The 13112-nt window shown below is 37.7% G+C and overlaps 1 protein-coding gene across 1 annotated transcript in view; it reads left to right on the top strand.

Annotated features, from left to right (window-relative positions):
* Positions 1 to 10519: 10519 nt before the first annotated feature.
* The window catches only part of LOC118222276 (ly6/PLAUR domain-containing protein 1-like), a 28058-nt gene continuing 25465 nt past the window's right edge, over positions 10520 to 13112 (top strand). The window contains exon 1 of the mRNA XM_035407726.1: positions 10520 to 11042. Coding sequence (XP_035263617.1) covers positions 10994 to 11042 — 49 coding nt within the window. The 5' untranslated portion in view covers positions 10520 to 10993. The remainder of the gene's footprint in view (positions 11043 to 13112) is intronic.

Genomic DNA, 13112 nt, shown 5'->3' on the forward strand with positions numbered 1-13112 from the left:
TTAAAGTAATAAAAAAAAAAACGAACAGACAAGAGGAAAGTGAGACGGACAGGAGAATCCCCTTCATGAAAATTCTGGGGGGGACACGGGGACAAGAGGGTAATATTTTAACCCTGTCGCATTTTTTACCTTTAAAATACTATCCCTTGGTTTTCTTGACATTGCACTGTCAAAAAAAAAAATATTTATACTGTACAACACTGAGTTTCCTCTGAATTTTTACAAATGATATTTATATTTGTAGCGACAGCAACAGCAAATATGAAAGCAATAAACCTTTTCTGCTTGTGCCATTCCCCCAGTTTATGAAGTCTGAAAACAACCAAACTATCTCTTTATTACTTCCGTTTACCAGGAATTACTTTTGGTAATTTGGTACAGTCAGGAATTAGATTCAGAATGTTGAATAATTCTGGAAAAGGTGGTACAATGGTGAACATGTCTGTACTGTTTGGCATTTTCTACGCATTATGCGACCTGTCGAACAGACAGATAAAATCTTTTAATATGTTATAATGTCACATTTATGCATAATGCAGTTTTAGAAAATCTGATTTGTATTTGAATGCATTTGAATTTATTGGCTCTGAGAATCATATTGGTTTGTTATGCATGCATTTTACAAGTTTTTATTTTTTATTTGCACTATTACAGCTGCATATCTGACTGTAAGCCACACAGAACTGCATATTTGGAAAAGAATGGATAGAGTTGGGGGAATCAGTGTAATCTGAGAAACTAATGTTAACTCATTTTCTATACTGGTGACTGTAGAACGGTGGAAACTTGCATAGAACGTACTTTTGTATACAATTACACTGGTTTGCGAGTCATTTATAACATAGAACATTTATGTAATATGCATTACATAGATTCATAGATGGTACAGTGCATATGCACCCATTTAGTATTTTACATCATTCATTAAATAACAGGGTCAGTGATAGTAGCTCAGGGAAAATACTGGCTATATGCAAATACAAAAACATAATTGTGAATAATTCATAATTCTGTGATTTTTAAATTGGAGTATCATCGCAAAGGAAAGAGCAATTAAGTTAACATGTGCTTGAAGTTTCAGAAAAAAAAACCCTTCTGTGCAGTCAACTATGACACTGTTTACAAATTGATTTTGAAGCATCAGATCTCATATTTCAAGAGACTTGATTCTTCTCTTGCTGCTTATGATGTCTAAAGAGTTCAAACATTTTCACCATTTAACTATACTTTCCGTAGTAACACTTTACAATAAGGTCACATGAATTGGCGTTAACTAATGTAGTTGTTAACATGAATTAATGATGCACGAATACATTAATTAAGCATGGGATTTTGTTGGTAGTTAACAAATACATTAACTAATGTATTATGTTACATGATTATTTATACATTAGCAAAACAAAGATAAACGGATAATTAGTTAACCATTAACAAATACATGAAGTTTTTTTTTTTTTTGTTTTGTTTTATCCCAGTATGAATTGGCATTAACTAATGTAGTTATTGACATGAATTTATGATGTACAAATACATTAACAAAGCTGTGCGGATTAACATTTCCGTTAATTAATAGTTAACAACTATATTAGTTAACGTCAATTCATGTGACCTCATTGTAAAGTGCTACCATTTCCGCTTCCATTTTTTGAGTGAATTATTGCTACTAGGCAGTGCTGTCACAGGGTCAAAAATTGATATGGCAGACAAGTATTCAGCATGCATCTTAAACTCCTACATGCCAATAATGTCAATAATTGCTTCATAAATGCTGATTTCGATTTTCTGAACACCTCCCTCAGTTGACATAGTGTTTTCATGCTTTGAAACATTTTCCTTTGTGGGAAAGTCTGTAGATATTTTAAGATAAATGTTTTATTGATCTGTAGAAACGGTCACTCAGTCCATATTGAAGTTAACTCAGTTGATATTCAGGCCATGGGAACATGCCAAAAAAATCAAGTTATCGCAGGATTTTTCAAGGTGCTAATCCAGTGTACACTGTGTTCCTTTGTTTAAATCTTTTCTATGAAACTGTTAAAATGTACTGAGAAAGTTAAAGGACAAGGGTATTTTTCTAGTTGTTATGTATTTATAACCACTTTTGTATATGGAACTGTATAGCAGTGTAATTGTATTATTCTTTATGTCTCCTCAGTTCTTCTATTTTAAAGAGAGAATCCAATACCAACAGTGTTATTTTGGTAATAATTTGTGCAATTGCCTGTTACATTAGACCTCTATGCTATATTTTATGTATGTACGCTGTCAGGAAGAAATAAAATTATTTCCATTTGCAAATTTTAATTCTGCCTGTGGAACCATGACGTGAGGACTTCAGTGTATTTGTGTGGGTGGGTGAGTGTGCGTACCTTATGCGTATGTGAGTATTGGAGTTCTTGTTGGTACATGACTGAAGTATTTGTAGTAATATGTGTAATTGTTTATTGAAGTTAATCAGTTGCATCATATGTTAGAAAGTACAGAGTAAAATGTTCAGTGTTACTTCAACTCTTAACAGAGTATACACGAGTCCAATGGGAATTGCAGTTTAAATAGCAGAAATACATCTACTGCTCATCTCATGGCAAAGTACAAGAATGTCTGTGAATCAGTGTTTTGCCATTTGGCTAGTGGTGCTAAATGATGGTCCCACACAAGTGTGTAACCAGGACCTTAAAAATACTGAAGTCATGAGACCAGGCTGGGGTGAGATGGGGTAGGGGTTCAGCCAGGGTATGCTCCTTTTTTACCATTTAATTTAGTCATTTAATTGAAGATTTTAGGGTGGAAAATGCTGCACATATGCCTCCAGATTAGGCTTATATTTGAGAAGATATGAAATGCCATTCATTCCCTGCCTAAATGAACTGCAACTGATGTTCTCAGTAAAGAATTAAATGAAACATAGGCTTTGGAAATGGACATGGAAAAAATAAATACCAAGGACATGACTTCTGTGTCCTCAATGGTAGTTACTGGCCTGGTTCCACACTTAGAGTTTTTTTTTCATCTCCCTCCTCTCTCTACTGTCTGCTCCCATCAGCTGGAGTGTGCTACTCTATGATGTCACCATGAAAGGCACTCATTGGCTGAATCTGCTCCACCACCTCATTACAGAAGCATCGTTGAAACATATTTTCTCTGCTTGCATTCATATGTATTTGTGTTCTGTTATTAACGTCTGTCTGTTGCAGTGGTGGTCCGTTCTTCCCAATGTCGATTAGGTGGTGACAGGGCGGAGCAGTGGCAGAGCAGTCTTGGCCAGCCGGATCCTCTCTGCGTGGAGTTTGAATGTTCTCCCCGTGTTCGTGTGGGTTTCCTCCGGGTACTCCGGTTTCCTCCCACACCAAAAGAAATGCAAGTGAGGTTAGATACGCTCTTGTCATTAGCGAAGGCACTGGCCCCAGAACTGGAGTTGGTCCCTGGGTGCTGCACTGTGGCTGCCCACTGCTCTTAAGTGTCTGTCAGTCTGTCTATCTATCTGTCTGTCTGTCTATAAAGGGGGGGGGGGCTTCCCCAGATTTTAGACTGTCTCAGAGGACACAGAGTTCACATTAGTAGCGGACCAACCGTTGAACAGATGTGCACTGGTAACTGGGCAGCTTAACTGTCTCATAACCTCCCACTCTCTGTCATGCCCGTCTTTCATTTACTGCTTCCTCGGCACTAATAGGAAATACCTTGTAGTCCACTCTGTGCAGGACCTATTTACTTTATAACTCAAGGAAAAAAAAATGGCGGGCTTGAGGATCATGATCAACACCATAACCTGCCACAGGTGGTGCTGTTTAAGACATTGATTTTGTGCTCATTAGTAAAATCAGCTATGGAAACAAATAGTGTTTTGACTGGGCGGAAAAAATAAATAAATAAAAAATAACTTTTGTTTTGCCTTAATGTGTGTACATCCTTGTTAAGGGCTAATGTTGATTGAATGTAATATGTAGTTTTATACGCAAATCCAAAATTAAAAGGAAATCTAAGCCGCTAGGGCCAAGATGGACGTCACAAAATTCTGTCATATATAATTAAACTTGTACAGAGATTTTATTCCGACCATGCCCTATATCTCCTCTGGAAATTCAGTCTGAGGAAGGAGCACATACACAGTGAAATACATTATAGAATGTGTATGGGACTTCCATTATCGGAGAGCTAATTACACCCCTGCAAAGTGAAATGAATGGAAAAAATGTGTTTGTTCCATTGCTGAATGAAAAGGGCACTTCATTTCCTGTGTAGTAAGAGGTCAGGAACAAGATATTAAAAGATGAACCAGCGATTGAACCGCACATTAAAAGCAGCTTCTGCTATTGAAAAGACAACATGATATTTTTTGGGTGAGGCCTTTTCTTCCACAGAGTCAAGAGTTTTGTTTTTTCTTTTAAATTTAGGCATCTCCAGTTGACAGTTTTTTTTTTTTTTCTGATACCAGTTCTGCTGTTCCTCTGATGCAAGGGTGTCGAATCTTATCCAAAAAAGGGCCGGTGTGGGTGCAGGTTTTTGCTCTGGCCCCGCATGACTCAGCTAAATAACTCATTATGGTCTTCAATTAAGTAGAAGACCATAATGATAAGTAGAATCAGGTGTCTTTGTGCTGATCTTCCAAAACGGAAGATCTTTGCGGTATGTGTCTGTGAATAAAAGGAATGGCAAAAGGCCAGGAGACTGCAAGTTCAACTCCAGGGAAGGACACTGATATTCAGCAAGTTGCTTCAGGTGTTCAGATTGCTTTGTCCTATCCCCAGACGTTTAAAGCCATACTTGAGTGCCCGCCAAGCAAACAAACCATTTTATTATGGTATTAGTACAGGTGTAATACGACCGCTCTTCGAAAACAGATGCGCAGCCTGACCTCAAATACCTTGTAGATGACATTTCTCTCTTTCGAAATATGGACCTGGTAGGAAGACAATTAATCCTTTTCAGAACAAGCTTTTCTTTAACCTTGAGTAGTGACACGCTGTCTGATCTAATGACTGGAGTCCGGGTACGGAGAAATGACGTTCCCGGAAGACCTTCTGTTGATACAGCATTGAACTAACATGCAGCTTTAGGACACGTTGAACGTTTTCCAACAAAAGAGCACAACTCACAGTTACCGGTAGCATCTCCCTGCACTGTTACAGTCACATACACAGTGAAATGTCCGGTATGGATTCGACTCCAATGGAGGACATATGAGTCCAATGGGGACCATATGTACTCTGTAAGAGTTGATTGAACGCTGAACATTTTTACCATGTACAGTATACTGCGTGATGGTAGTAGTTCACATTTCATATAAGCACATGTCTAAATGTTTAAATTAGCTTTTTGTTGCCTTGTGATAAATTGTGCATGTAGCACCCACCAGTCAATATGCAAGTCCACTTGAGTGTTTCATTGCAACTGCAAGGGAATATCTCACAATTTATTCGCATATTTTATTTTCGTTCTAAAGAATATAGTTATATATAAGGTATTTGCATTTTAAGGATATTTCAGTGAGTGCATTGCATCATCATATAAAATGTTAGTTTTACTGTCCCAGTGCAGTTTAACACCTTCTACTGCAGTTTGTTAGTAAGACTGTGCAAGCTTGCTAGGTCTGGCAATGCTCCAAAGGCTGTAATTTTTTTAAAAGTCTGAAAATTAATTTTAAGAAGGCTGTGTGCAGTAATTTCAAAGCACCATGTGGGAATCCAACTAGACTGCTCAGATTGGATTTTTACTAATAATAGATTTTTACATTACGTTACAGCCATTTAGCACATACTTATCCACAGTGACTTAAATTGCTTTTGATTTTTACACAGTATCCATTTATACAGCTGGGTACTGCATGTACTGAAGCAATTCAGTGACTCTGCACAAGGGCCCTACCCTTCTGGCCTGCAATCTTTAGGTTACAAGACCAGTTTCCTACCCATAATGCCATACTGTCCTCCATCACATGGTTGAATTGATACAAAAGAAATACGAAACGCAAATGAGTAATGCACATAGGCAATGCTGATTTTGAGCTTCTGATAACTTTTGTGTCAGAAACTGGGATTGTTTTTTTTCATGTTAATCAATTCTGAGATACAAAAGATTCTTTACTTGCACAATAGAAAAAATATGAACAATGATTCCACCACAATGGTTCCAGAGAAGGCCACAGACAGAAGTCTGCAATTGAACTGTTTGTAAATGGCCATCTAGTCGCTGGTTTAACAAACTCATTTCTGAATGTCACACATTCAGAAAAAAAAAGCCCTATCAGCACTGACAGATGTAATGGTTGTTGTTATTACTGAATCTTGAATCTTAAAAAAATGTATTTAAGAAATGAATGAATGAAGCACATTTGATAACACTATAATGGGGGCAAAGACATATTTTGTGCTGATTTGGCTCTGTATTCCACAAATTTTGATCAAACAACGCACATGTGGTTAAATGTCACATTCATAGCTTGTATTTACAGCTTGTATTCATACGTCTTTGTTTTACCATCTAGAAATTACAACCCTTTTTATAAATAGCCCCTCCTTTCAGTGCATCATAATGCTTGGGATGAATGATGTCACAGGTTTTTCTGATTAGTCAGGTGTTCTTCCTTAGTCCAGCTATACGAGAGCTTTTAGTATCTTATCTAACTTTGATGGACGGAGTGTAGCACAGTGGGTAAGGAACTGGGCTTGTAACCGAAAGGTCGCAGGTTCGATTCCCGGGTAGGACACTGCCGTTGTACCCTTGAGCAAGGTACTTAACCGAAATTGCTTCAGTATATATCCAGCTGTATTAATGGATACAATGTAAAAAATGCTATGTAAAAGTTGTGTAAGTCGCTCTGGATAAGAGCGTCTGCTGAGTGCCTGTAATGTAAATTCTAGCCTTTTAATTGCCTCTGGAGTTTATTGACATCACGGGTGTTTCTGATTGGTGGCGTGCGCTCGATTGCTTCCTTAGTGAAGCCGTATGAGAGCTTTCAGTGTCTAGTTTTGATTATAGCCTTTGGGGTCTGCTATTGGCGTTTGTCAACATGAGGACCAGAGTTGTGCCAAAGAAAGTCAAGGAGGTCATTATGATCCTGACGCCTCTGAACCAGCTGTGAGGCCATTTGTCCAGAACATGAAATTGGGGGGGGGGGGGGGGGTTGCTATATATATATATATATATGTGTGTGTGTGTGTGTGTGTGTAGTTAATGCAAAAGTATTGTGATAGTGACACAATTTTAGTTGGCTCTGCACTCCAGCACACTGGATTTTAAATAAAACCATGAATACAACGTGCAATGACTACCAGCTTAAACTTCAGGGTGTTTACATCCATATTGGGTGATCCATGCAGAAATTACCGCCCATTTATAATACCATGGTCCCAATTCATCTAATTTGTGACAGAATATGTAGGGATTATGACATGAATCTACTCTCCCTGAACAGAACAGAACGGTCCTCAACTGCAATTTATCAACTGGCCTTGTGTGGTGTGGTGCAGAATGAATGTTTCAGTCAATGATTCATGAATTTTAATCGTGTGGGTTTAGTATCTGAAAATGGAAAAAGAATTGGTCAATTGAACATAAATAAATTGCATGTTTAGACTACTTATGACTACGACTGTCTGCTTTTTTAAGTGGAGGTTTGTGCCATTAATTCATTCATGCAGTTGTTCATTTGTTCATATAATTGTTTATTTTATTTTATTTTATTTTTGGCTGGACCGCAACAGCGGGGCCAGCCCTATAAGCGCGAATGTCTGTGACTGAGTGACTGAGTGATGAAGTTACACCATTGGTTGGCCGGTCCAGCCACATACTTGGTTTTGACCTCATCTTATTTTGACTGTATATGTTTTAGGTGTTGAATATAAATTTCTCATGAAGTCATCCACACTAAGGAACTGAAAAATCTGGAGAAAAAACACTAACCCAAACTGGCCAGGTAAAGCTGACTACTTAGTGTTTAAAGGCATACTATGCAGGATTTTTAATTTTAAAATATTATAAACTAACTATGTTAAGGCATATCTGTGATGCACTGGCAATCTCAGTCTTAATGCACTTTCGCTGAATTTGTGAACCTTTTACCTGTATTTGTTGTTCTAAAATGTGCTCGAGACGTTTCTGGGCATGGCGCTCTTTTCTGTGTGGGGAGGGGTGGGCGTGGCTACAGAGTCTGTGGTTTGGGATGTGATTCAAGTGCTAGCTGCTTGTGTGCTGCAGCAATGGAAGAAGCTGAGAAGAAAAGCTACAACTAAGCAAAAAACACAAGCCGACAGGGCTCGTTCAAAAAAACTTGTGTCAGCCTTGAAATTGGTTGTTCAAAAACTCAAGTCAACCTTGAAATTGGTTTTCCTAGGTGGCGTCAGCTGAAGTTCACCAAGGGGCTGAGAAGTGATGCAGAGTTGGCCTATTTTCTGTTGGACCAGTATGTAAGATTACTTTTAGCTAGCTACATTTGGCAGGTAGATGCCTGAGGTTGGGTAGCTTTTGTATCAAATTCTGTTCTCCCATCAAGATGTCTTCCCCCTGTGGGAACTGCTGTTACTGTTTATAGTTGCAATTTAGCTATAATATAAATAATTTTCTGATAGTTCACTTCCCATACCCAAGCATTAGCCCAGTCGACAGAATGCTCCTCTAGGTTTGTGATACTGTTAGGATGTGAGATAATTTTAAACAACTGGTTTTTAAAAATGCTAATAACTCATATTCATCCTCCTTAACAAACACTAAGAAAATATGTCCTTTTGTATTTTATGAAATTACAGATTTTTTACCTGTTGACTTAATTCCGTGGCAACATCTCCCTATTTCTTTTTCCAGTCTAGCTTGGCAAATTGTCATCATCAAACCTCCCCTGTACTATTGATTTGAATTTTAGAGATTGAAAAAAGCCAGTCCAGCACATTGATTTTCTCTTGCCTTTGCCATTTCGTTGATGTTGATTTTGTACTTCGGATCATTATTATGTTTTTATTGTTATTGTTTTTTTTCTCCCCCAACCAATCTTGAGGTCTTGGCAGGGGGTATAATATTTTTAGACATAAATATGTTGGTGTGTTACACGTTTGAATCCATAATTACATAGATTCTGACAAGGGGATGTTTTGAAAAGTAAAACTGTTCTACCTTAGTACCTCTAAGAAGGATTGGTGTGTTTTTTAAAAGTGATCTTCACCTTTCTGATGTGAAATTACTCCTGTAAGACTCAGTTGTTCTTCACTTTAGCATGAAACATGGTTGCAAGTGCTACTGAGCTGCAATTTAACAAATCTCAGTGCTCATCTTTGCATGGCGTCTCAGAGGAGACTTCTTACTTGCAACTCAGTTTCAAGCTTCCAGCTGGCAATGTGGGCTGGTAGTTTTTCACATGCTATTAAACCTGAATTGTCCAGATTGATTCTGTTTTTCGTAGTTGCTCTTGGATTTAAAACCACCATGCACTGAAGCTGTAGTACCTTCCCTTGCCTCCGCAGCCAGAGAAGGTAACAGTCCTGTCTGTAACATATCCGTAACGACTGTTACTGTGAAAACTGTGATTTTTTCTTTCCACAAACCAACGCAATGGATGCTGCTGTTTTTTTTTTTTTTTTAAACTACTGTTTATAATCTCCTTGTATACATTGTGGTACAACAGGTAGTTGAAGATTATAAGATGTTACAGAAACTTGGATCAACTTTTTGGTGAGAGGAACTTTAAGTAACTTACAGGTTTAGATTTACATGAGATAGGTGATGCAGACATTTGATCATATTTAAAATGTGGGAGGGGTTTCGAGTGGGGGGGTTAAATATACATGCATTTAAACATGATGTCATATACATTGTGTAAGAATACATTGTTATTTAAAGTACATAATTTTTATTTGTCAGCAACATTTTTATATTTTCAATTCAAATACCTCTGCTAAAGAATGCGGGACTATGGGGGAAATTCCTTCAATTTGTCCAAGTAGATATCACAAATGACAGAAATTTTTACCCTTCAAATGTTTTCGCATTCATCGTGTGTTCACTGAAGGCAATTAACTTACTGTGAGCACTACTGTCTTGCAAAGCAGGGGATTTATAACAATTAGTCTCTTGATGAGCAATTATGAGAGTATAAATAAAACTAATTAATTCAGCCAGTCAAGAGTGACTTTGAAACATGCTGTTGTTCCCGATTTGCCTCAAAAACACGCTTGAAGTCTAAGCTAGGGCAAAGATAATAATATTACAGTGGGGACTTGAATTATTTGGGGATTTTAAAAACAAACACACCCGTGAGTGTTAGTTCAATTTGTGAATATTTGAATTTACCGAAGAAAATTATTCGAGAAAAAAAGATAATAAAACAGTACAGTGTTTGAAGACAGTGCAGTCAGACGTGCGGCCAAGACATACGTTTAATGTCTACAAAACACGTAGGCTTTTTCATATCAGAGTAGGCGATCAGGCTGCAGGCGATATAAGACACGTAGACTAGACTGAATAAAGGTCGTCATGTATCGTTCTTCAATTGGTTACTAAATTCACATTTTCTGGGGAAATGCACGAAAACTTTCCTGGCATCTATCAGTGCTCTGGGGAAAAGGCAAATGTGCTATGTCGTTTAATCTAAATAATTACGGTTTGTGTTATAACTCGTTGCATGACAAATTTGCGCAAGAAGCGTTTCCATTAAATTTGACAGTTTCCCGCATGCATTACAGCCCAATGATTTCACTAGTCCTACTGAGGTGACTGTGTTTAATCCATTTTTCATGCGCACTGCCTTTTGAGTGTGGCTATGTGCGTTTTATGAAGCGCTCGGAGGTTCTTGACAACCAGCTTACGTCACGTGGTTCATTTTATACCTCAGTCTGGTGTATTTTAACTTTTAAGGTGCCATCAACTCTCAGTGCCGAACTGGCTGGGAAACGCGCAACACACAGCATGTCCAATATCCCGATCACACGGATCTTATCAAGGGCTTTGCTCGCCGAGGAAGTTCGCCAGGTCTGATGTTTCCTCTCAAACCCACACCGGGGAGAGAATGCGGTTTCTCATTTATACAACTTTCTTGGGATTTTTACTCAAAACAGGTAGGTTAAACCGGGAGGAATCCACTTTCCTCTCCGGTGTATATCGCAAAGCGACGGATCCCGTTACGTGCTAGGTATCTCTTCTTCGATCCTCTATTGGTTCGGTTAAAGTGTAAGAGCTGCACTATTAGTCAACCAAGATCATTGTTTGCGTGCACGATCTAATTATTAGCACAATCATATTCCACTTGACTAATTGTGTAGCCTATTGAATAAATCAATGAGGTACCACACTGTCCGAAATACTATTCTCTTTTTTTGTGAATTGAGTTTATGCTCACATAGCACTTTAAAGAAACAGAAGTTAGTGGTTGCGAGATATAGGTTAATAATGCTGTCGGTCTTTTTATTTCAATAGTCATCGTTAACAAGTAGCCTAGTCGGGATTACGAGTTTCTTCGTGGTCATAGCTTAACGACAGTCTGGCAAAGCCGTTGCAAAGATTTATGTTGTAACCACGCTATTGTAGTATAGGAATAATATTTCAGTTCACCTCTTGGCAAGACTTGCGATCTAGCTCTGACCACACGTAGCCTAATTAGTTATATTTTTATTTTTTTCATGAGTAAATGTGTCTTGTGTGTTTGGAATATGATATAGGCTACTCATAGTTTTGTAGAAAACGCATATCAATCTGAAATACATACACTGACTAACTAACTAACTAAATAAATAAATAAAACGGAATGTTAAACTTTCCTTAAATATGCCTTTCCACGGTTTTTGTTTTTGTCTCTTCCAAAGGCACTTTGTCTTCTTAAACGCGTCCATTAAATTGTGTTTACGGTTTTTTAAATGATAAAAAAATAGCCCTCCTCTCAAGATAAATAATCCTCCCTTATTTTAAATGCATATAAACGTTTAAGACTAAGATTTATATGCACAGTTAGTAGGCTACTTAAAATGCTATTGGTCGTCAGTCTTAATTCCACCACCCCAAAGACAGACATACGGACAGACAGACAGGCACACGCGCACACATACACACACATACCACCACCATCAGCAGCATCATCGTCATCATCATTGTTATCAACCCAGCCACGACAGTCAAAGGAAACCCATATAGGCTATATATTATTAACTTCATTATCGAAGTTAAGCAACAACCTGTTAAGACAACTCAGTAAAAAAAAAACTACCTACAGCTGTGTTAGTAGTTAGGACACTGCCATTGTTCACAATAGAGGAGGGGCCAACAGAGAACAAAAAAAAAAAAAAAAAGTCATTTATGCATGTTGTTCATCGGTTTAGCTATGCATTCTCATTAAAATATAATCTACAGAACAGTTAAAAAAAGGGGGCGTGTGGGGTGGGAGGCAGAAGGGGCATGAAATGCTTGCGACATAAAAATACTGAAATAAAATATCTATGGCATGTCATTACTGTGGTTGAATTTTTATCAGCTTGGACACTACCTGAGGCCTAACAAGCAAGTGTTTGGAAGAGATATGTACTATATTAAGTAGAACCACAATTCTCCGGAGGCATTATTTCAGACTCACTGGCATATATAGCTATTTGCACAAGATTTTTCTTAGAAGAGAGATAAACAGGTATTTGCCAAAGATTTAATGACTATGAATATATCTCCATAGTTTTTTTTTTTTTTTCAGTCAAATTGTATACTGTATACTGAAGCTGGTGGGGACAGATCATACAGTTTTAAAACAGTTTAAACTTTAATAAAGCATATGTGGCCACACCCAAAAACATGCATAGCTTTCTCAGGGGCATGCTTGTCATCTCTTAGGTGTAGGAATCTCTAGCTTATGCTTTCATTTCAAATCCTACCCCTGACCCATTGCAATATGAACACGTAGATCTACCACTGAAACCACTGAGTAGACACAGGATTTCTTTTTCATGACAAGTAGGAGTGACACATGAAGTTACATAAAGTAACCTTAATATGACCCTTAGTCCAAAACCTACCAATCCAAAAAATATTTATCAGTGTCCCTCAAAGGAGAGCTGTATTCCTATTAGATTTTTAAAAAATTAAAAAAATCTTATCTAGCTAGCTTGAATGAGCAAATCAAGCAAGTTAGCTATTACTGTACCATAGCT

This window comes from Anguilla anguilla, chromosome 3 (assembly GCF_013347855.1).
Source record: "Anguilla anguilla isolate fAngAng1 chromosome 3, fAngAng1.pri, whole genome shotgun sequence".
In the NCBI taxonomy this organism is placed as follows: domain Eukaryota; kingdom Metazoa; phylum Chordata; class Actinopteri; order Anguilliformes; family Anguillidae; genus Anguilla; species Anguilla anguilla.